Source organism: Ochotona curzoniae, unplaced genomic scaffold, assembly GCF_017591425.1.
Source record: "Ochotona curzoniae isolate NIBS_2020 unplaced genomic scaffold, NIBS_Ocur_1.0 contig_605, whole genome shotgun sequence".
Taxonomy (NCBI): Eukaryota; Metazoa; Chordata; class Mammalia; order Lagomorpha; family Ochotonidae; genus Ochotona; species Ochotona curzoniae.
Genome location: NW_024466491.1, coordinates 4,247,855 through 4,270,819, shown reverse-complemented (window position 1 = coordinate 4,270,819; position 22,965 = coordinate 4,247,855). Strand labels below are relative to the sequence as shown.

The window sequence follows — 22,965 nt, the reverse complement described above, 5'->3', positions numbered from 1 at the left end:
GGGGAGGAACCCACCATGGGGGGAGGGTTAGGGGGAGTCCCTGTGCTTATAGAACTGTGTCACATAATATAATGTAATTAACAAAAAGTCCAGGGGCCCCCCACCCTGGTGGCGCCCCAGTTCACAGCTCCCCCAGACCGCGGGGCGGAACAGCCTGGTTTATTGTTGGGGTGCAGGTACAGACAGGACGGCCCCATCCAGAGCGGACCGGGCATGTCCACCATAGTGGGCGTGTCCATCAAGGCGGGCGGTCACTCCAGAGCTATGGGCGTGTCCAATCAGCCCTGTGGGCGGGGCCCAGGGCGTGTCCAACCGGCCCTGTGGGCGGGGCCCAGGGCGTGTCCAACCAGCACTGTGGGCGGGGCCCAGGGCGTGTCCAATCAGCCCTGTGGGCGGGGCCCAGGGCGTGTCCAACCAGCACTGTGGGCGGGGCCCGGGGCGTGTCCCATCAGCGCTGTGGGCGTGTCCCACCTGCGGCCGGGGCGGGGCTGTGGCTTGACCAGCATAGTGGGCGTGTCCATAGATGTGGGCGGTCACAGCAGCGCTGGGGGCCGTGGGCGGGGCGCAGGGGCGTGGCTGCCGCAGTGGGCGTGTCCCGGTAGCGTTGGGCGTGTCCACCAGCGCGGGGGGCGTTCCCCGGCGTCGCCCCGCCCCTCAGGAGCCCGCCTTGCTCGCGCCCTTGCCAGCCCCGGCCCCCTTCTTGGCCCCCTTCTTGTCGGCCGGCGCCTGCAGCAGCGCCAGCCTCTTGGGGAGGCTGCTGCTGGCCTTCAGCACCACGTCGTGCTCGATCTTCTTCCGGATCCCCACCTCGAGGTCCTGCGGGGACAAGCACGGGGCGACGGGTGGGCGGGCGTGCGGGCAGGCCCAGCCTCGGCACCCCCAGCCCCGCAGCACCTGCAGTCCCGGCTCACGCCGCCGCCATGCTCCTGTCTGCCACCCGCCCGGGACCTCCACCCTGCACCCGCGTGGGGGACCCGGAAGAGGCTCCTGGCTCCTGGTCGGGTCAGCCGCTGCAGGTGCTGCCGCTTGCAGAGCACGCCGGCGGACGGAGCAGCTGGCCCTCTGTGTCCTGCTCCTCCCGCACTCACCTTCCGCAGCTTCTGCTGCTGCACGATGCGCGCTTTCTTGGGGGCGATGATCCGGCCTGCAGGGAAGGCAGGGCGTGTGAAGCCGGGAGGCCCCAGGACGCTCTCCCCCCGCCGCCCGCGGCGTCCCCAGCCCCCGGCCCGCGCCTCACCGCCTTTCCTCGGGCCCCGGCTGCGATCCGCCGCCGCCGACGCCGCCTTGCTCTTGGCCGGCCGCTGCGCCTGGAACTTACGCTGCCCCTGCGCCATGATGGGGCTCGCGCCGGAAGAGGCAGGGCTTCTGCCGGAAAGGCGGGCACGCGCCGGAAGAGGCGGGGTACGCGCCGGAAGAGTGGCTCCTGACGCAATCCAGCCGGGCGGCGCGGCCGCGAAGACTCACGGGATAGAGCGTGGCATAGCGTTAAAGGGACAGGCACCCTCCTGGGTGCTCGTGTAGTTTTCTGTGCTTTATGCATGAACTCAAACCAGGGGTAGGCCCAGACGAGGCAGAGCCTGACCTCTGGCTGCAACATTTTATAAAAAATACGTTTAAACAGCCTTGTTCCAGGTGCTTGGACCCTGCAACCACATGGGAGACCCGGAAGGAGAACCGGCCACTGGGGCCAGTTAGGGAGTGACCAGCGCAAGGATGAGCTCCCTCGCTCGCCCTCCCTCTGAAATAAACACATCTTACAAGACAGAAAATAATAATTTATTCTCATAAAATATATTATAAAACCTGTGAGAAACAGCCAGGTCGGAGGACAGGGGGCTGCTACCCCTGGGCTCCCAGGGACAGGGCAGCCGGGTCAGGAGGCTGTGGGGGGCTGGCCACCCCTGGTTCCTGGGTAGGGGGACGGGACTGGCCACCCCTGGTTCCTGGGTAGGGGACGGGGCTGGCCACCCCTGGTTCCTGGGTAGGGGGACGGGGCTGGCCACCCCTGGTTCCCGGGTAGGGGACGGAGCTGGCCACCCCTGGTTCCTGGGCAGGGGACGGGGCTGGCCACCCCTGGTTCCTGGGCGGGGGACGGGGCTGGCCACCCCTGGTTCCTGGGCGGGGGACGGGGCTGGCTACCCCTGGGCTCCCGGGGACAGGGCAGCGCGGAGCTGGTCGGGGGTGAAGACGCCCAGTTCTGTGATGATTCCCCCGGTGATGAGCTCGTGGGGGGTGACATCGAAGGCGGGGTTCCAGACCCCAATGCCTGGAGGGGAGAGAGGCAGGGCTGGCTGTACTGGGTCTGTTTGCACCCGGGGGGCTGTGGGGCTGGCTTGGGGGGGCCTTCCCTGACCGTCCACCCAATGTGGAGCGAGACAAGGCCTCCTGGCGGGGAGGTCCTGGTTATGGGGGCACACCCCCATGCCTGCCCCGGGTGGGCAGCTCACCGGGCGCCGCGATGCGGACGCCGTTCACGTCCGTCAGCTCCTGGCCGGGGCGCTCCTCGATGGTGATGTCGGCGCCCGTCTGCAGCCGCAGGTCGCAGGAGGAGCTGGGCGCCGCCACGTAGAAGGGGATCCCGTGGTGCTTGGCGGCGATGGCCAGCTGGTAGGTGCCCACCTTGTTAGCCGTGTCCCCGTTGGCCACCACGCGGTCGGCGCCTACCACCACGGCTGCGAGGGAGCAGGGTCAGGGGGTGAGCGGGCGGGGCGTCGACACCTGGACCCTGGCTGGCCAAGCCTCGTCCACCCAGGCCAGGCCACCTCCAGGGAAGAGGTCGTGCCCACCTGACACGCCCTTGTGTGCCATGGCCGCCGCCGCCATGCTGTCCGTGATGAGGGTGGCGGGGATGTGCTCGTAGACCAGCTCGAAGGCCGTGAGCCGGGCTCCCTGGTTGTAAGGCCGGGTCTCCGTGCAGAAGGCGTGCTCCAGGCGGCCCAGGCTGTGCAGGGAGCGGATCACGCCTGCGCCACGGCGGGGTGGTGGTTAGGGGAAGGGGTGTGCCAGGGTCCCCAGCGTGTTCACAGTCCCAGCCCCGGGTGTCCTGTGCCGGCTCTGCTTCCCATCCGCTGGTTCACTCCCAAATGGCCCTTAATGGCTGGGCCAGGCTGAAGCCAGGAGCTTCCTCTGGGTCTCCCACCCGGGTGCAGGATCCTAAGACCTTGGGGGCACAAGCAGGGAGCTGGATGGCAAGTGGGACGGCTGGGACTTGAACCCGTGCCAACTGACACACCATGGCTCCCACTCACCCAGGGCCGTGCCGTAGCCAGCGGTGGCCAGCGCCCCGGTGTTGCAGTGGGTCAGCACGGTCACCTTGCCGCCCCCCGGGGCTGCCTTGGCTAGCAGGTCTTGCGCTCCCAGGTCCCCGATGCGCCTGTTGTCCTTGAGGTCCTGTTCCAGCATGGCCTCGGCGAAGCGGATCACTCTGGGGCCGAGGAGAAGGGGGCCTGAGCGTCTGCGGAGCGGCCTGCGCTAGCCCGGCGCGGGTGTCCGTTCCGGGGAGGCCCCGGTACCTCTCCCGCACCGCCTCCTCCGTGGCGCCCTCCTGCTCGGCCTCACGGGCCGCGGCGTCGGCCAGGTCCCGGGCGGCGCGGGCCATGTTGACCGCCGTGGGCCGGGCGGTGACCAGGAAGCTCAGGCGATCGCGGACAAAATGCATGAGGGCGGCGAGTCCTGGGCCCCCGGCGCCCGCCTGCAGCTCCACGGCCAGGCTGAGGCAACCCACCAGGGCGATGGCTGGGGCGCCGCGCACCTGCCGGGGCCCACAGAGATGCGGTGGGCTTGCGCGTCGGGCCCTTCTCCTCCCCGCCGCCGCCACCGTGCGCGCCCAGGCCGCGCCGCTCCCACCTTCATGGCGCGGATGACCTCCCAGGCCTGCTGCACCGACTCCACCGCCTCGTAGCGGCTCTGCCCCGGCAGCAGCAGCTGGTCCAGGATGTGCAGCGAGCCCCGGGAGTAGCGGATGGCTTCCAGCGCCATGGCCTCGGTAGCCGCCGTGCGCGCTCAGCCGCCTTCCGCAGCGCGTGCGCCCGGGACGCACGGGAACGGGGCGGGACCAGGTCTCTGGGCGGGGAAAGCTCCGGAGCCGGACGCACAGGCGCGCAGCAGCCCTAGAACTGGGTGTGTGGGAATCACACAGCCTGCTTCTCCCAAATCCCAGGAGGCCAGCCTGAAGGCGCTGGCGCAGGGAACCTCCGGCCGCTGCATCCCGTGGCTGGCAGAGGGGCCTGCGCCAGCTTCCACCTGCCAGAGGGTCTTGGCAAACTCGAGCACCGTCTGACTCCGGGGGCAGGGGGTACTCTCCGTTGTCCCCCCTCTGTATTTTTAAATGCCCACTCCTGCCCCAGGGCTGAGACAGGCATACTACGGGGTGGTTCTCAGCCTGGGGTGGCATCCGAGTGCCGCTGTGGGAGATGTGGGGGTCCCGGGGGGCGGCCTGCTCCCCTCCATCAGCATTTAGAGCATGGCCCTTCACTTGACACAGGACCAAGTCTGCTGTAGCAGCCTGGCATGTGTAAGTCACCCTAGGATGCTCCCCCAGGGGTGACGCCACCCCAGGGTGTGACAGGACGCTGGGGGAACATGTCTCCATCAGGGCTTACAGGACTGTGCTGGGGCTCCCTGGGGACACTGGGGCCCCGGCCGGTGGGCGGAGGGACAGCGTGAAGGGGGTGGGATGACTCGGGGCTGGTGGCTGTGGGAGCGTCAGTGGGGGTCTCCCCGTGAGTGAGGGAACAGCTTCGGGGTGGTGGGCACAGCGTGTGCCCTGAGCCCATCACGGAGAGACACCTGCCGGGTTGGGAGTGGTGTGGGCGAGGGTGGCAGGGCCAAGGGGGCAGCCCGCTGACCACGGCTCACAGCCGCCCTCTGCTGGCCATTCCCGGGAACTGCTGATGCCAAGATGCATCACCGACCATGGCTGACCATGGCTCACAGCCGCCCTCTGCTGGCCATTCCCAGGAACTGCTGATGCCGAGATGCATCACTGACCAGGGCTGACCAGCGCTGACCACGGCTCACAGCCGCCCTCTGCTGGCCATTCCCAGGAACTGCTGATGCCGAGATGCATCACTGACCAGGGCTGACCAGCGCTGACCACGGCTCACAGCCGCCCTCTGCTGGACATTCCCAGGAACTGCTGATGCCGAGATGCATCACTGACCATGGCTGACCATGGCTCACAGCCGCCCTCTGCTGGCCATTCCCAGGAACTGCTGATGCCGAGATGCATCACTGACCATGGCTGACCAGCGCTGACCACAGCTCACAGCCGCCCTCTGCTGGACATTCCCAGGAACTGCTGATGCCGAGATGCATCACTGACCATGGCTGACCATGGCTCACAGCCGCCCTCTGCTGGACATTCCCAGGAACTGCTGATGCCGAGATGCAGCCCAGGCCCAGCAGGAGAGAAGATGCTGAGATGGACTTGGCGGTGTGGTGGCAGGAGGCAGGCGTGGGGCCAGCTGGGGCGCAGCAGGACGGCTGCAGGGTTGAGGGCAGAGCTCCAGGAACTTGAACATGGCCGTGCCAGTCCCTGAGCTGGGGCATTCTGGATGGCTATGGGAACACCCCCAGGTGCTCCACTGCCACCCAGCTCCCTGCCTGTGGCCTGGGAAAGCAGTGGAGGACGGCCCAAAGCCCTGGGACCCTGCACCTGCGTGGGAGACCCGGAAGAAGCTCCTGGCCAGCTCAGCTCCCACTGTGGACACTTGGGGGGGAACCAGCGTGTGGAAGATCTTCCTCTCTGTGTATCTGACTTTGCAATAAAAATAAAACTTGGGCCTGGCGCAGTGGTGCACGGATGGATCTTTCTCTCTGTCTCTCCTCTCTGTATATCTGCCTTTCCAATAAAATAAAACTTTTAAAAAAATAAAACTTAAAAATTCCAGTGGTCCCCCAGCCCCCTCAACACACACTCACTCACACATGCACACTCCCAAATTGGAATGGATAGGCAGAGAATCAGCATGGACTCACACACACCTTACTAGTCAGGACACGGGCATTAAGTACTCCTCACCAAGGCATGCAAGATTTCTCTGCACACCCCTCCTAAAACTGTTTCGCTCCTTGATTGTTGAATTGTCATTGAAATAGTCCCACAAAGTTGATAAGGCCTTGCATCCAATTTTGACATATCGGTTGCTCCATACTGTGTCAATTTATCTCTTAATGTTATAGATTGTTGCTGATGTCATGTTGGGGCTTTTAATTGACTGGGATTTTGCTTTGTTGGCTTTGGCTTTGGACCGGGGAGGGTCTCCCTAAGAAGCCACTGAACTTGACCAGACAGTAATATGCTGGACTCTATGCTTGGTGTATGCCTGCAATGAAGGGATCTCAACTAAACTTGTGTGGTTACTCAACGGGGAGCTGAGGTGGGGTGGGAGGAACCCACCATGGGGGGAGGGTTAGGGGGAATCCCAGTGCTATAGAACTGTGTCACATAATATAATGTAATTTAAAAAAAAGTCCAGGGGCCGCACGACCCTGGTGCCCCCCCTGTGCACAGCACCCCCTCCTCAGTGGCCCCCCACCCTGGTGGCGCCCCAGACCGCGGGGCGGAACAGCCTGGATTATTGTTGGGGTGCAGGTACAGGCAGGACGGCCGCCTGCAGCTCCACGGCCAGGCTGAGGCAACCCACCAGGGCGATGGCTGGGGCGCCGCGCACCTGCCGGGGCCCACAGAGATGCGGTGGGCTTGCGCGTCGGTCCCTTCTCCTCCCCGCCGCCGCCACCGTGCGCGCCTAGGCCGCGCCGCTCCCACCTTCATGGCGCGGATGACGTCCCAGGCCTGCTGCACCGACTCCACCGCCTCGTAGCGGCTCTGCCCCGGCAGCAGCAGCTGGTCCAGGATGTGCAGCGAGCCCCGGGAGTAGCGGATGGCTTCCAGCGCCATGGCCTCGGTAGCCGCCGTGCGCGCTCAGCCGCCTTCCGCAGCGCGTGCGCCCGGGACGCACGGGAACGGGGCGGGACCAGGTCTCTGGGCGGGGAAAGCTCCGGAGCCGGACGCACAGGCGCGCAGCAGCCCTAGAACTGGGTGTGTGGGAATCACACAGCCTGCTTCTCCCAAATCCCAGGAGGCCAGCCTGAAGGCGCTGGCGCAGGGAACCTCCGGCCGCTGCATCCCGTGGCTGGCAGAGGGGCCTGCGCCAGCTTCCACCTGCTAGAGGGTCTTGGCAAACTCGAGCACCGTCTGACTCCGGGGGAAGGGGGCAGGGGGTACCCTCCGTTGTCCCCCCTCTGTATTTTTAAATGCCCACTCCCGCCCCAGGGCTGAGACAGGCATACTACGGGGTGGTTCTCACCCGTGTTTTTATTTTCTGCAAAGGCAGCGACGACGCCCTTGCAGAGTCCACTCCCCTCGGACTTGGGGGACTCAGGAGAGGTCCACACCAGCGCCTTGAGGGCAGGTCCCATCCCGCGGCCCTTCATCCCCACCCCTCCCTGCTCAGCCTGTGCAGCTCACCCCGGATCCCAGGCCAAACCCCAGAAACCCACGGCACTCCGACCACTGGGGAGGGGGAGCTTGGTGGGGTGCAGCAGGGCAGGCTCTGGGCCATGGAGGAAGGGCAAAGTGACAGTGCTTGTGTGTGTGTGTGCAGGGGGGACTGGTGTCCCAAGGCACACGCCCCCGGGGTGTGGCAGGCAGGAAGGCGGGGCGGGGGTCTGCAGTCCTAGTCCCTTGGCGCCCCGCCCTCACTCGCTCTCTGAGGAGTCTGAGTAGTCAGCTACCAGGGAGGAACCCAGGCTTTGGGGGGGTGGGGTGGGGTGGGCCGTCTCGCGGGGGGCTCCAGGCGGTGGCAGTGCTGGACAAGGGGCCAGGGCCGGGGTCGGGGCGGGGGCTGGCTCCCGGCAGCTCCCCTCCTGGCTCCTGGGTGTTGGGGCCTTGGGCTCCTTAGTCTCCACGTGCTGCTGAGAACAATCTTGGGGTGCCGAGGCTGGCTCCTGTGGCTTGGCAGCCTTGGGGGTCTCAGCTGCAGGTGGGGGGCTGTCGCCAGAGTCTTCCCGTGACGCCCTGGGCAGCCGCACGATGCCCAGGTCCTGGGCGGTGATGGTGGGGCCGGCGGGCGCGGGCCTGCGGCTCTGGGCTAGCTTCTTGAGCACGCTGTTGGCCTTGCTGCTGCAGCCGGGGCTGGGACCTGGACCGGGGCCTGTGGCCGCTGCTGGCGCGAACCAGGAGCGGCTGTTGATCTCCGAGCGCTTCAGCTTCTGCTTGTCCTCATAGGCTGTGGAGGAGGGGGTGGCAGGGTGGGGTGGGGGGGGTGTCAAGGCAGCGTGGGGCCACCCCGCCCCTCCCTCCCCGCCAGCACCCCTCTGCACTCACAGTCCAGCGTTTGGAACTTGAGCAGCCCAGCCAGCTTGCGGTCATGCTCGGTCTCGGGCAGCAGCGGGATGGTCAGGCTGGCCTTGGCCTGCAGCGCCTGGTCCCGCTCCTCCTCCTCCTGCAGGGCCTTCTTCTTCTCCTGCATGGGGGGGCGTGCATCACAGCTCCGCCTCTCCCCTCCCACGGGGGGTCACCCCGGCTTCCTGGGGAGCAGGTGTGGCCACCAATTGCTCCTTGAACCTCACACATGCCTGGGACAGGGGCAGGTGGGAGCCTCCAGGCGCCTGCACCACTCTCATTCATTCATTCATTCATTCATTCCACCAAGACAGCACATGAACCTGTCAGGCAGCGGATATTTGCTATTGCCGTGTGACACTGGGACTTTTGAAAACCTTTATGGGATAGGCAGTGACGAGAGAGAGAGAGAGAGAGAGAGAGAGAGAGAGAGAGATCGATCCTCCGTGTGCTGGCTCACATCCCAAATGCCCACAGCAGCCAAGGCTGGGCCAGGCTGGGCCAGGAGCTCCATCGGGTCTCCCACGTAGGTGCAGGGACCAAGTATTTGTGCCAGGAATGGCCGCCTTCCCCAAGGGCATCAGCGGGGAGCTGGATGGGACACGGAATAGCCTGGGGTGGCATCCGAGTGCCGCTGTGGGAGATGTGGGGGTCCCGGGGGGCGGCCTGCTCCCCTCCATCAGCATTTAGAGCATGGCCCTTCACTTGACACAGGACCAAGTCTGCTGTACCAGCCTGGCATGTGTAAGTCACCCTAGGATGCTCCCCCAGTGGTGACGCCACCCCAGGGTGTGACAGGACGCTGGGGGAACATGTCTCCATCAGGGCTTACAGGACTGTGCTGGGGCTCCCTGGGGACACTGGGGCCCCGGCCGGTGGGCAGAGGGACAGCGTGAAGGGGGTGGCATGACTCGGGGCTGGTGGCTGTGGGAGCGTCAGTGGGGGTCTCCCCGTGAGTGAGGGAACAGCTTCGGGGTGGTGGGCACAGCGTGTGCCCTGAGCCCACCACGGAGAGACACCTGCCGGGTTGGGAGTGGTGTGGGCGAGGGTGGCAGGCAGGGCCAAGGGGGCAGCCCGCTGACCATGGCTCACAGCCGCCCTCTGCTGGACATTCCCGGGAACTGCTGATGCCGAGATGCAGCCCAGGCCCAGCAGGAGAGAAGATGCTGAGATGGACTTGGCGGTGGGGTGGCAGGAGGCAGGTGTGGGGCCAGCTGGGGCGCAGCAGGACGGCTGCAGGGTTGAGGGCAGAGCTCCAGGAACTTGAACATGGCCGTGCCAGTCCCTGAGCTGGGGCATTCTGGATGGCTATGGGAACACCCCCAGGTGCTCCACTGCCACCCAGCTCCCTGCCTGTGGCCTGGGAAAGCAGTGAGGACGGCCCAAGGCCTTGGGACCCTGCACCTGAGTGGGAGACCCGGAAGAGGCTCCTGGCTCCTGGCTTTGGACTGGCTCAGCTGTGGCTGTTGCTGCCACTTGGGGAGTGAACCAGTGGATGGAAGATCTGTTTGTGTCTCCTTCTCTTTGTAGATCTGACTTTCCAACAAACCAATAGAAAAAAATCTTAAAATGAATAAGTAATTGAAAGAGGATCTGACTTTGGGTCCTGACTCCAGCCCCGGAGAGGCTGCTCAAGGACATGAGGCCCTGCTGTCTGCGTGGAGACCCGGATGGAGGCCCTGGAGGCCTGGCTTCTGTGGGCACTGCCGGGCATGGACAGAGCAGTGCATGGAAGTCCCCTTCTCTCTGCTGCCCTCCACTGCCCCGCTCACCCGGAACTTGCGGCGCAGCAGGCTGTTGAGTGCGAAGTCGTCCTTCCAGGCGTTCTGGGCCTCCTGGATGTCGCTGAGGGTCGGCATGGCCTTCCTGAGCACCGAGCGGTCGGCCTCCCCGTGCTCCAGGCGGAACATGGCGTCCGTCTCCAGCTTCTGCTTCTTCTCGTGTTCTGGGGGAGATGTGGGTCTCAGCCGGGCCTGGGTGCGGCTGGCGGCAGGTGATCCGAAGAGGGCCTGGCACAGGGCCTGTACTCACCCGTGGTCAGCACCTGCTCGTTGTCCTCCATGTCCCAGCGCTCCTCCTTGCGCTGGGCACCGCTCACGATCACGTAGTCGCAGTTGGCGGGATCTGTCTGTATCTCGATGTAGTTGACGCACAGGTGACATTTCATCCGGAACCTGGCGGGGGGAGAGTCAGGATGGCCATCACACCTGCCCGTGGGTAATACGCATGGGGCAGTCCACCTCCTGACTTCCGCTTCCTGCTCCTGCATGGCCCCGGGAGGCAGCAGGGAAGGTGTGGGGATGCCTGGGTCGTGCCCTGGCCCAGTCCCGGCTGTCGTAGGCCTTTAGGAAGTAAATCAGGAATTGGGATTGCTCTTCATACCTGTGGGGTGCAGGGATCTGTTCCTGGGGGGAAGCTGGATGGGGCATGTGGGGGCACAGACACGCTAAGCCTGATCTTCCCTCCCTCAGCGAGGCTGAAGTTGGCTCGTTTGTTCATCTCCCTGTTTGTCTACTCAGCTACCCCTTTCACTCATTCCTTCAGCTGTCCACACGTCTCTTCATTTATTCAACCCTCCACGTAGCAACTCCTTGTCCCTTTGGTCACGTCTGCATGTCTCCACCTGCCTCTTCACTCATTCACTCACTCAGGGGAGGCTCATCCACTCACACATTCAGGCATTCTCGGTGTCCACATCCCACAGTGTGGTCCATGAGAGAGAGGCTGTGCCAGGCCCCTTGCCCTGCCGGGGCCTCCTCTGGGTGCCAGGGGGAGCCCAGCACGGCATCAGGTAGGGGATGGGCGGCCACGCAGTGTCAGATGGCGAGTGTTCCTTCAGAGGAGGCCTTTGGGCAGGGGGACTGGAGTGCCAAGGCTAAGCAGTGAATCTCAGAGGCTTTATGGGGGGTGTCTGCAGGAGAGCAGGGGCCCCCAGGGTGGCAGCAGGATGGGGTGCACGTGGGAGCAGGAGCCCAAAGGGTCAGGCATGTTCACAGGGCACCAGCAGCCCTGGATGGCTCTGGGCGGCAAGGCATGGCCTCGGGGGCAGGAGGGGAGGCAGACAGTCCAAGGCACCTTCCAGAACAATCCTTAGGCACTGGCGGACTCACTCCCTCACGCCCTGCCCACCCCCGGGCTGCCCTACCTGTAGATGGGGGTCGTGTAGTAGTTGCCCACCTTCTTCTTCTCTGCATTGTAACGAACACCTGGTGGGGAGGGGGTGCAGGGTCAGCCTGGGACCCCCTCCACCTTGCCCTGGGTGGGAGAGGGCAGGCCAGGGCAGTATTTCACCAGGGGGAGGGGTACCAGGCACAGCAAATGAGTCTGAGATGGACCTGCCACCTGCTGGTCACTCTCCGGGTGCTACAATGGCCGAGTATGGGCCAGGCATGAGTCAGGAGCCAGGGGCACCGTCCGGGTCTCCCGCCCAAGCACCTGCCGTCTTCCCAGGTGCCCTAGGGCCAGATTCCTAACCACGTGGCACCTTGGGTGACCCTCCCATGCCTGGTGGGAGTGGCAGTCCCCAGAGCCCTGCCTCCTTAGGGGGCTCAATGTTTGAGACGCTGCGTGGGCAGGGCCTGCTACCGTAGGCACAGCAGGTAGCACACCAGCGGGGCTGGCATCCCCTGCAGGAGTGCCAAGGTTCCACGGCTGCGCAGCTCCCTGCGAGCGTGCTGGGCATGCAGCAGGACAGCCCGAGTGCCTGGCTCCTGCCACCCACAAGGGGGACCCGGCTGGAGCTGCGGGCAGGGCTGGGGAGGCCATCCGGGAGGTGAGCCAGCAGATGGACGTGTTCCGTGCCCTCCCTCCCTGCCTCCCGCCCCCGCGGGGCTCACCCATGCCGATGTGGTTCTTACAGCCGTCGCACCAGATGTTGTACGGCATCTCAAACCTGTACGAGAGGACACGCGCATGGGCAGCTGGTGGCTCCCGCACCCGCCCTCGGCCTGCGACCCCAGCGTGGGCAGGGCAGCAGACACCCCCTTGGGCAGAAGCCTAGAACCGCTGTGGCTCCCACACTTCCCCGTCAGCCAGCTGCTCCCATCGGCTGACCGAGATCTTGCGGGCTGGGGGGTCTCTCTCTCTCTCTTTCTGTCTGTCTCTCTCTCTCGGCTATAGGTCTGTCTTTCATGTGCCTTGCTCCCGACCCCACGCCACCCCCACGCGGTGCAGACACACTTCCGAGCAGTGGCAATGGACTGTGAGGAGCAGGTGACTGCTGGGTCGCTGCTAGCCACGTGCGACACCCGGATGGAGCTCCTGGCTCCCGGCTCCAGCCTGGGTGGGACCCAGCCCTGGCTGCCGCTGGCACTTGGGGGAGTGACCCAGCATGTGGCAGACCTCGAGGGAGGTTTGACCCTCCGATGAGCGAAGCTGGGAAGGAATAGAATAAGAGTCATGGAGGTTGGGAGGTGTGGATGGTGTATGGGAGCTGCCTTCCTCTGTCCACCCTGGAGGACGCTGGGGCGCTGGCCAGGATACGGGGGCAAGGTGGGGGATGGTGAGGAGGGGCACTCCAAGGGAAGCAGGAAAGGGGAAGCCGTCTGTCCTGGCTCCTGGCACCTCATGGCAGAGCCTTGGCAGCTCCCCCTCCCGCAGTGGGAATGCGGCCTGCTGTCCCTCAGCCCCGGATCCTGGAGAGGGGATGATGGAGCCAGGGCCTCCTGTTCCCTGCCTGACAGTCCAGGGGGAGCCAGCATGGGCTGCCTGGCCACAGGAGAATCCAGTACACAGTAAAGCCTGCTGCTGGAGGTAAGGGTCCTTCAGGCCAGCTGGTCCCCAGCCGAGCGAGACAGGGAGAGAGAACCTTCCCTGGCCCGGGGATGCCCAGGCCAGGCCAACTCTGTTTGGTCCGATTTCCCTGGGCCATGGCAGCACCTGCCACTTTTGTTATGTGACGGCAGTTGACAGCTGCATCATGGCTGGATCACACACATCCCCTGCTCCCACAGGGGGTGCCGAGCTTCCCTGGTACCCCTGCGAGGTGGCATGCACGTGCGTGCGGGGCCGGGTGGGGGGCGACCCCAGGCCGCCCCTGAGCCTTACCGAATGATGAGAATGCCTTGTGACAGCTTGCGGGCCCGCTCCCGGAGCGGGTGGCTCTTGTGGTAGCGGTTGAGGGAGCCATGCTGTGCGGAGAGGAGGAAGAGGGAGGGGCGGGCGGGTCAGCACGGCCGAGGTGGGAGGCCCACCCTATCTAGATGCGCCCCCTGAGACTCCAAGACGTGTGGCATCCACCAGCGCCACTCCCCTGCCCCTGCCCGCCCCCGGCCCAGAGCCCTCACGGAGGGTCCCGGCCAGGCAGGTATGTGTGTGTGTGTGTGTGTGTGTGTGTCCCGAGGTACTGATGCCTGCCGTGTGTGTGTGTGTGTGTGTGTGTGTGTGTGTCCCGAGGTACTGATGCCCGCCGTGTGTGTGTGTGTGTGTGTGTGTGTGTGTGTCCCGAGGTACTGATGCCCGCCGTGTGTGTGTGTGTGTGTGTGTGTGTGTGTGTCCCGAGGTACTGATGCCTGCCGTGTGTGTGTGTGTGTGTGTGTGTCCCGAGGTACTGATGCCTGCTGTGTGTGTGTGTGTGTGTGTGTGTGTGTCCCGAGGTACTGATGCCTGCCGTGTGTGTGTGTGTGTGTGTGTGTGTGTGTGTGTGTGTGTCCCGAGGTACTGATGCCCGGGGCTGGGAGGGGGAGGCTGCGGCCACTCGCTTACCTTTTCGGGGTCGAAATCCGGGGGGTAGTACTTGTTCACGCCTTTCCTCTCCCCCTGGAGGGTGCGAGAGAGAAGGGGGTGACTCAGGGAAGGCCATGGGGGACAGCACCTGCCCTGCGCCAGCACAGGAGTAACGGCTTCCCTCCCCCACAGCCCCCCAATCTCTCCACCCTGCGGCGGGCCCAGGTCATGGCCATGGACACAGAGGAAGCTGGGTTTGGGGGGGTGTCTGTGGTCTGAACAGGAAGCCAAGTAGCTCTGTCTGGAGGTTTGGAAAAGAAAAAAAACATCACTATTCCAGCTAGTGGGACACCCCAAGAGGAGACCCCAATTCTGCTCAAGGGCGTCTACTGACACGCTGGCATGAAAAGGAACATGGACAGGGCTGGCCCAGCCATGGGCAGGGTACCCTGCATTCGGTGTGGGCACCAGTTCTAATCCCGGCAGCCCCACTTCCCATCCAGCTCCCTGCCTGTGGCCTGGGAAAGCAGTGGAGGACGGCCCAAAGCCTTGGGACCCTGCACCTGCGTGGGAGACCCGGAAGAGGCTCCTGGCTCCTGGCTGTTACAGCCATTTGGGGAGTGAGTCGGCAGATGCAAGATCTTTCTCTCTCCTTTTCTCCAGAAATCCGCCTTTCCAGTAGAAACGAATACATCTCTATTTGCACACTACGGAACGCTTCACACACTCACACAGCCTTCTGGCGCAGTGGCCAGTGCTAATCTCTGCATCCTCCCAATTGTAGTAGGGAACACAACATGAATAAAATCTTGTAAAAATAGTAGAGACAAAAATTTAAAAAAAATAGAAAAAGAATATACCTGTACTTTTTTTTTTTTGAAAGACAGAGAGAGAGAGAAAGCGCTCACGCACTGGTTCACTGTAAAATGCCCACAGTGGGCTGTGCGGGGTCAGAAGGAGCCGGACTTGAGGCACGTCTCCTACGTTGGTAGTTTGAGCCCTCGCTGTGGCCTGCGCTGTCCCCAAGGGCCTGCATCAGCAGGATGCAGGGTAACTGAACCCGGACGGTTCCTGTAGGCGACATTCCAGCCTGGTCCCACTCCCCGACGTCATCCAGCACCACCGTCGTGGGGGCAGCATAGCCCGGGAGGACGGGGCTCACCCTCCACTCACCATCTTGGCTGCTGCTCACGGGTCTCAGCCCTCGAGGGGGCCAAGCTGTGACGGCCCCTCTTGACCTGCTGCTGCTGCCCGGGCAGGAGGTCTCTGGCTTGGTGGTGCAGTCAGCTCAGATGAGGCTGGCACTGGGTGGGAGAGCCTTCTGAGTAATCCTCCTGGAGGGAAGAAGGGAGGGAGAGAAAGAGAGAGAGAGAGAGAGGCTAGTTAACTCCTTAACCAGCACACATGAGGAAACACGCATCAATTTATCAGATACGTGTTTATTTTGGAGCTGGATTGGAAGTGGAGCAGCCGGGACTTGAACGGCACCCATAAAGGGACACCAAGTGCTGCAGGCTACAGCTTTCAAGTTCCTGGGACCCCGGTCTGTCTTGCCAAGCCCTTCCTCTGCCCCACTCCCTCATACTGGTCTCATGGCCAAGTACAAGGCCTGGTACTGTGGTGTAGCAAGCACAGCCTCTACTGCTAGCGCCGGCATCCTGTACAGGCGCCGGTTCGTGTCCTGGTTGCTCCACTTCCGATCCGGCTTCCTGCTAAGGTGCCTGGGAAGGCGATGGGAAGGTGACCTGAGCATTTGGGCCCCTGTCACCTAAAGGGGAGACCTGCACGGCCAGGTTGGAACCTGCTGATGGCCTCATGGGGCGAACGTTAACTGGCTCAACTGTTTGCTGTTTGGGACCTGGCGCATGGGACCGATCAATAATCATACATGTGGAATAGTGACTGGTGGTGACTAACCAGTTATGGGCGTTCCGGTGGGCCGGCCTGCAGACTCTAACAATCTGTTTTGCCCTACAGATATCCAACCAGCTGATGCACCAGGGAAAAGCAGAAGAACATGATTCAAGTCATGGGGGCCCTGCACCGGCATGGCAGACCTGGAGAAAACCCCTGTCTCCTGGCATTGACCTGCCCCAGCCTCAGGCCACTGTGGCCAATAAGTACTGAGACTGGCACCTCCAGGGAATGGCACGTCACACCAAAAGGGGTGCACAAGTGAAATTCGAGCAACGAGCAAACCCACGAACCTCTGCACTCCTCACCCCAAATTATTCGGTTTCATACTGCCCAAGGCAACTCCAAATTCAACATCTCTACACGCAGCGTACCCGTTAAGCTGACAGTTTTGTCTTGGAGGGCCAGGGAGAGATGTTATAGACGTCACAGTAGCCCTGGCTGGGGGTAGGGTCCCAGCTGGGGTCACCCCTGAGCTGGGCCAGCTCTGGGTCTGTCGCATTGAGGCACGCTGGCAGGACCCAGTGGGTTGCCCAACGTGGGTAATAAGGGTTACTTCTCATGAGGTTTCATGGGTGCAAGGCCCAGCGGAGGTGGGTGCAGGCCCCCCAGGAGGAGGCTGAGAAGGCCACACCGGGAGTGGCCAGCCCCCCCTCAGTCCAGCAATGAGTTGTGCAGTCGGAAGGAACCTACAGCACTCCGTAGCACCAGGCGCCCTCCATGGCCACCCCCAAACCCCACCTTTACAGCTCCCTCTTGGTCCCCACAGACGACTTCCCTGGCCTGCTGTCTGTATGGGACCAGTGACCCTCGCCCGGGGGCGTGCCCTTTAATAAAGCCGGTTTATTCTGTGTGGCTCTCCGGTTCTGAACGCCAGCGGGGCCTGATGGTGGGGTTCACCTCCCAGGGCAGAGGAAGAAGCCAAGAGCCCGCTGGGTTAGGAGAGGGATCGCACCAGGGGTCCTGGGCAGTGTGGGGACAGGAGTCCTGGACTGGAGGGACAGGGGCTGTGGTGGGGTCTCAGGACTTGGGGGGACAGGGGCTGCGGCGGGGGTCTCAGGACTTGAGGGGACAGGGGCTGCAGTGGGGTGTGGGGGTGCAGGGGCTGGGGGATAGTGGCCGCAGTGGCGTGTGAGGTATAGGGACTCGGGGGACAGGGGCTGCAATGGGGTGTGGGGGTGCAGGGACTGGGGGATAGTGGCAGTAGTGGCGTGTGGGGTGTAGGGACTCGGGGGACAGGGGCTGCAGTGGTGTGTGGGGGTGCAGGGATGGTGGGACAGGGGCTGCAGTGGGGTGTGGGGGTGCAGGGACTCGGGGGACAGGGGCTGCAGTGGGGTGTGGGGGTGCAGGGATGGTGGACAGGGGCTGCAGTGGTGTGTGGGGGTGCAAGGATGGTGGACAGGGGCTGCAGTGGTGTGTGGGGGTGCAGGGATGGTGGGACAGGGGCTGCAGTGGTGTGTGGGGGTGCAGGGACTGGGGGACAGGGGCTGCAGTGGGGTGTGGGGGTGCAGGGACTCGGGGGACAGGGGCTGCAGTGGGGTGTGGGGGTGCAGGGATGGTGGGACGGGGCTGCAGCGGGGTGTGGGGGTGCAGGGATGGTGGGACAGGGGCTGCAGCGGGGTGTGGGGGTGCAGGGACTGGGGGACAGGGGCTGCAGTGGGGTGTGGGGGTGCAGGGACTGGGGGATAGTGGCAGTAGTGGCGTGTGGGGTTTAGGGACTTGGCGGATACGAGCTGCAGTGAGGTGTGGGGTTTAGGGACTTGGGTCGGAGGTCACTGCTGGGGACGTCCCGTTTCAGGGCTCCGGACTCCCGGATCAATCCGCACAGCCCACCGGCACCCAGACCAGCAGGCCGAGGCGGCTCCCCGGCAGCCCCAGAGCCCCTACTTACCCGCCCGCCTGCTGACGCCACACCGCCGCGACGCTGCCCGGAAGCGCGCCCTGGCTGGGGCGGGGCGAGGAGCTGAGCGGCGCGGGGCGGGGCAACAGCGAAGCCAGCGTTGATTGGCTGAGCGCCCGCCACGACCACGTGCGCCCAGCCACTGTCGTAGACCAGTTCGGCTCCTGCCCGCCCAGTCCCGCCCCTCCACCGCGCCTCCGTCACTGGGTCCCACTCCTCCCCTTTCTCCGCCCACTCCTTGCCAGGTCCAATGGGGGGCGGGCTTTCTGACCCCGCCTCCCGAAAGCGCTGCGCCTCCCCGGAAGCGAGCTGAGGTGCTGTCGGTGCAGCAGTGGAAAGGTTCCCCAAAGATCGGTGTGACTAAAGGGGCCGACGCAATCGCTCAACAGCCTAATCCTTCCCCCGATGGCGCTAACTTCCCGTATGGGCGCCGGTTCGAGTCCCGGCTGCTCCACCTCCCACCCAGCTCCCTGCCTGTGGCCTGGGAAAGCAGGGGAGGACGGCCCAAAGCCTTGGGACCCTGTACCCGCGTGGGAGACCTGGACGAGGCTCCTGGCTCCTGACTCTGTATCCGTTTATTGTTAGGATCCCCATAGTGGGTGTAATCGCTCCAAGCTACCGGCTCGGCTCCGGTGGCAGCTCGCCCGCCGCGAAAGCGCATGCGCCCGCCCTCACGCACGCGCGCACACGCGGAGTGAAGCTTGTAGGAGTCCGGGCACAGGTCTGAGATCCTGTCCCAGACGCCCGTTCGGTTGTCAAGACAACAGGGGGCGGGACGATAGCGCCGCCGCCGCGTCTTCATCTTGATCGGTTGCCCATGGAGACCGGTGGGCGGAGCTTTTTGGACTTGCTGTGGATTGGTTGGTTCAGGCTGCAGTGCGAGCCCAACTTTTCTCCGAAGTTGGCAGACAGCGGGAAGGGATGACTAATTCCGTTCTTTCCGAAAGGGGTCATCGCAGGATCTCTTAAAATAGACCACTTCCTCAGTGGCCTGGAAATGATGCGCTTTCTGTCCAGAACCCATTCAGGCTCCGAATCTTCCTCCTTTCTCTACTGTTTTTCTCCCCAACAGACGGAGCCTTGCAGGCTAGGCGTCCTGGAGTGGGTTGGATGCAGCCTGGCTCTGGGGATCCCTCCCTTAACTCATCAGTGAGAACCAGAATTTTACTCTCTTTGCATGAAAGTTGTTTGTGTCCCAGCTGCTGGTTGTGCACACAATCTTTTTTTTTTTTTTAAAGAAAGATTTATTATTATTTTTATTGGAAAGGCAGATACACAGAGAGGAGGACAGAGAGGAAAGATCTGTCTGCCAATTCACTTTCTAAGTGGCTGCAAGAAACCGGAGCTGAGCCAATCCGAAGCCAGGAGCCAGGAGCTTCTTCCGGGTTTCCCACGCGGGTGCAGGGTCCCAAGGCTTTGGGCTGTCCTCCACTGCTTTCCCAGGCCACAGGCAGGGAGCTGGGTGGGAAGTGGAGCAGCTGGGACAGAAACTGGCGGCCAAATGGGATACTAGAGTGTTCAAGGGGAAGACTTTAGCTGCTAGGCTGCAGCACTGGAGCTGAAAAAGAGGTTTTTATGACATGGATATCTGGCTCAAGAAAAGAGACACATAGCAGAGGTTCCTGGATAAAACCCTGAGGCCCTGCGAGAGCTTCTCTTGCGGTTTCTGACATGCGTGGGTATTCTCGGCTCTCTCCATGCCTCTGCCTGACCTGCTGTTGAGCGCCAACTTGGGCCCTCCATGGAGATATGAGTGGGCCCTTGTGCTCACAGCACCCCTCGGCCTCCCAGGGCCCCCATCTTGTATACCCCCATGCATAGGTCAGGAATGGACTCTGGGTCACGGCAGGGGCTGCGCCTCTGCCCAGTCCAGCCTAGCCCAGCCAGGCTGCCGCTCCAGGATCCTGAGGCTAGAAATAGCTCTACACAGCCCCGGCAGCTCCCGGCAGAAGCCTATTTTTAGGACAGGAGACAAGGAGACAGGAAAATGTGACCAAGAGTCACCTCTAAGGGGCAGCCAATCCCTTCAGCTGGCTCAGAGAGGGACGCAAAGACTCAAACTCAGGATGCCCACAGTCATGCTTGTGGGGGTCCAGGGAGACCCCCGGCGCTGCAAGGTAGGCGCACGGAGGCCACAGACCTGCTGTGCAGCCTGCACACCTGGGTTCCTGGGTAAGTCTGCCCCCAGCATCCCAGTGACTGTCAGCAGCTATAACTCCGCCCCAGTAGCATCAGGCCTTACCTAGTGGCGGACCGGACCTGGGGGGGTTAAATACGCTATTCTAAAGATGACATTAATTTACCTGTGTCTCATTGATACCCACTGGACCTGAAGGCAATGTCATGCCACGCGTCTTCCATCCACTGATTCCCAAACACTCAAGTGGTCAGGCCTGTCTCAGGCCAACGCCAGGGACCAGGTGCCCCAGCCAGATCTCCCAGGTGGGTGCCAGCAGAGGAAGACCCCAGACCTTGCACCGGTTCAAGTTCCAGCTGCTCGACTTCCAACCCGGCTTCCTACTGGCGCATTGAAAGGGCGGTGCCTCGAGTGCTCGGGTCCCTGTCACGGACGTGGGTGACTCAGATGGAGTTCCAGGTTCCTACCTTCAGCCTGGCCCAGCCAGGAATGAACCAAGGGATGGGAGTTCTCTCTGTCGCTCCATACTTTTTTTTTCTTAAAGATTTATTTATTTATGTTTATTGCAAAGTCAGATATATAGAGAGGAGGAGAGACAGAGAGGAAGATCTTCCATCCAAGGATTCACTCCCCAAGCGACTGCAACATGTAGAGCTGAGGCGATCTGAAGCCAGGAGCCAGGAGATTCTTCTGGCTCTCCCACACAGGTGCAGGGTCCCAAGGCTTTGGGCCGTCCTCCACTGCTTTCCCAGGTCACAAACAGGGAGCTGGATGGGAAGTGGGGCTGCTGGGATTAGAACCAGTGCTCATATGGGATCCTGACATGTTGTAGGCGAGGGCTTTAGCTGCTAGGCCACCACGCCAGGCCCTAAATAAATAGATATACATTTTAAATGCACAATAATAGTGCAGGGGGTGGATCCATATCGTTTGCAGGTTTGGTATTTGCCAGCTGGCCTGATCACAAATACTATTTGTTGGGAGGAAGGAGACGGGGCATGGTGGGAGTGTGAGAGGGAGGCAGGCGACGTGGGAGGCATCACCATGCTCTTAAACGTGTGTACATGAAATACATGATACACACTCCCTTATATGCAAATTCTTTAACAAAAATCATTTTTGCCCGCACATCATCACGGGGGCCCCGTGGGACGTCACATTCACAAAGGTGGGTGCCACAGGGCGGAAAGCTCACGTCCAGCTTTGAGGTCAACCCAGGCCACGCCCTGCGGCTTCCATCTGGGTTGTGCGGGGACACAGACAGAGCCTGCAGGCGGGCGGCAGGCGGCAGGCTCGGGCGAAGGGACCAGTTGGACCGGGTTGGTGAATCCCGAGTCTGCCATCTGTTCGTGCGTGCGGAGGCCTCGGGCAAGGCGCCTCACGTGGTCAGGCTTTCTGTTGTTCTCTTCAGAAAAGGAAGTAGGACCCATCCGATGAGCTGAGTTTAGGATCTGTGAATCCGGCTGAGAGGGAGCGTGGATTTGCAGGTGGATTCGTGGCAGATCCATAGCTCACGGAGAGACGGATGCGTGACAACTTCCAGCTACACGGAGAGTACGTAGGCAGAAAGAAACTCCGAGAATGCATACAGATGGGTGAGATATACATGACAGGAGGAAGAAGCGAGAAAAATGTGAGGCCAGCGCGGTGACAGAGCAGGCTAATCCTCTCTCTGTGGCACTGATATCCCAAACGGGTGCCAGTTCATATCCCGGCTGCTCCGCTTCCCATCCCGCTCCCTGCCTGTGGCCTGGGAAAGCAGAGGAGAACAACCCCAGGCTGTGGGTCCCTGCACCCGCGTGGGAGACCCGCAGGAAGCGCCTGGCTTCATTCAGCATGCTGTTGTCACCAACTGGGGAGTGCACTGGGAGATGGAAGGTCTCTCTCTGGTTTTGTAACTGATTCCTATAAGTACAAACCTGCATCTTTCTCTTTGAAGACATGGAGATGCCAGTTCAGGCGTCCATGTCCACACGAGTCCCCCGAGTTTGAGATCCAGCCCTGGCTGTGGACTCCAGCTCCCTGGTCACGCACAGTCTGGGAGCAGCAGGTGGTGGCTCGGTCCCTGCCACTCACACACATGAAGACATGGGTCAAACTCCTGGCTCTTGCATCTTCATTGTGGCTCCAGACACAACGGCTGCGGGCGTCTGGGGTTCTCTCTCACGGTCTGTGATATGCGTGTCTCTCAAATAAAACGTGCAAAGATAAAACACACGCAGACATGTTCATGTCCAGATTCGATAGGGTTCTCGAGGGAATCAGAGCCGGTAAGACATGCAGGCTTGACTGGATTGGTTTCTCAATGGAGGAAGAGTGTGATGATGAGGTATTGGGGTTCGAGTCCCCGTTCCCCTTCTGACGGGGCTGATGTACTCCCTGGTGATGGGCAAGGACTTGGGTCCTGCACCCACATGGGAGGTTTTGACAAACTTGGCCCTCACCTGCTGCCTCCCGGGGTGTATTAGCAGAAAACTGAGTGGGAACCACAACAGCTGGGACTTGACCCAGGGTTCCTGAGTGATGCTGGCATCCCAGGCGGCCTTTTAACCCACTGCACCACAGTGCCGGCTCCTGGGCCGGAGGGCTTTTGGAGGAACCAGCGCGGACGCTGGTCTCTAAGCTGGACACTTGTGCTCTTGATTCTCAATGCGTGTGATGCTGAGATGCCCCACGGGGGCTGTGCCTGGCCCGCCACCGTGAGCTGGTCCCCAGGCAGCAGGTGACACTCAGGCTGGACCATGAACAGGAGACTGTCCTGATGGGTGCAGGGGAGCGTGAAGGACAGTGGAAGGGGGCTGACGTTCAGGGAATTCCCCCAGGGACTCGAATCGTCCAAGATCCCAGCCCAGAAGGAGCTGTCAGAATTGCTGTATTTCATTTCACTTCATTAAAAATAGTCGTGTTTAGCTCAGTACCTTTTCCCCACCCCAGATTTATTTATTTTTATTTGAAAGCAAAGCTACAGAGAGAAGAAGAGACAGAGAAAGATCTTCCATCTGC

The 22,965-nt window shown here is 62.4% G+C and overlaps 3 protein-coding genes across 3 annotated transcripts; all 3 read right to left on the bottom strand.

Moving 5' to 3' along the window:
* Positions 1-466: 466 nt before the first annotated feature.
* CUNH19orf53 (chromosome unknown C19orf53 homolog) lies at positions 467-1,344 on the bottom strand. Its single transcript, XM_040990985.1, has 3 exons — positions 1,238-1,344; positions 1,089-1,144; positions 467-816 (listed from the first exon to the last, which is right to left on the bottom strand). Exons 1-3 carry the CDS (start codon positions 1,332-1,334, stop codon positions 655-657), a joined length of 315 nt encoding a protein of 104 aa, XP_040846919.1. The 5' UTR covers positions 1,335-1,344; the 3' UTR covers positions 467-654.
* Positions 1,345-2,105: 761 nt separating this feature from the next.
* Positions 2,106-4,004, bottom strand: MRI1 (methylthioribose-1-phosphate isomerase 1). The gene is made up of 6 exons (XM_040990891.1): positions 3,847-4,004; positions 3,513-3,751; positions 3,249-3,424; positions 2,787-2,963; positions 2,448-2,672; positions 2,106-2,266 (listed from the first exon to the last, which is right to left on the bottom strand). Exons 1-6 carry the CDS (start codon positions 3,976-3,978, stop codon positions 2,136-2,138), a joined length of 1,080 nt encoding a protein of 359 aa, XP_040846825.1. The 5' UTR covers positions 3,979-4,004; the 3' UTR covers positions 2,106-2,135.
* Positions 4,005-7,431: 3,427 nt separating this feature from the next.
* YJU2B (YJU2 splicing factor homolog B) lies at positions 7,432-17,871 on the bottom strand. Its single transcript, XM_040990862.1, has 10 exons — positions 17,817-17,871; positions 15,185-15,345; positions 14,051-14,104; positions 13,394-13,476; positions 12,184-12,239; positions 11,493-11,553; positions 10,379-10,521; positions 10,120-10,292; positions 8,330-8,468; positions 7,432-8,231 (listed from the first exon to the last, which is right to left on the bottom strand). Exons 2-10 carry the CDS (start codon positions 15,185-15,187, stop codon positions 7,702-7,704), a joined length of 1,242 nt encoding a protein of 413 aa, XP_040846796.1. The 5' UTR covers positions 15,188-15,345; positions 17,817-17,871; the 3' UTR covers positions 7,432-7,701.
* Positions 17,872-22,965: the final 5,094 nt, after the last annotated feature.

What these genes read in the sequence shown, in the direction of transcription:
- CUNH19orf53 (XM_040990985.1), bottom strand. Translation starts at nt 1,334, where the DNA reads ATGGCGCAGGGGCAGCGTAAGTTCCAGGCGCAGCGGCCGGCCAAGAGC. An exon ending in CCGGGGCCCGAGGAAAGGCG is followed by an intron (nt 1,145 to 1,237) that starts GTGAGGCGCGGG and finishes CCTTCCCTGCAG; the next exon opens with GCCGGATCATCGCCCCCAAG. An exon ending in AGCAGCAGAAGCTGCGGAAG is followed by an intron (nt 817 to 1,088) that starts GTGAGTGCGGGA and finishes TTGTCCCCGCAG; the next exon opens with GACCTCGAGGTGGGGATCCG.
- MRI1 (XM_040990891.1), bottom strand. Translation starts at nt 3,978, where the DNA reads ATGGCGCTGGAAGCCATCCGCTACTCCCGGGGCTCGCTGCACATCCTG. An exon ending in GGCACACAAGGGCGTGTCAG is followed by an intron (nt 2,673 to 2,786) that starts GTGGGCACGACC and finishes GCTCCCTCGCAG; the next exon opens with CCGTGGTGGTAGGCGCCGAC. An exon ending in CGTCCGCATCGCGGCGCCCG is followed by an intron (nt 2,267 to 2,447) that starts GTGAGCTGCCCA and finishes TCTCCCCTCCAG; the next exon opens with GCATTGGGGTCTGGAACCCC.
- YJU2B (XM_040990862.1), bottom strand. An exon ending in TAAGAACCACATCGGCATGG is followed by an intron (nt 11,554 to 12,183) that starts GTGAGCCCCGCG and finishes CCTCCCCACCAG; the next exon opens with GTGTTCGTTACAATGCAGAG. An exon ending in TGCTGCGCCGCAAGTTCCGG is followed by an intron (nt 8,469 to 10,119) that starts GTGAGCGGGGCA and finishes CCCCCCATGCAG; the next exon opens with GAGAAGAAGAAGGCCCTGCA.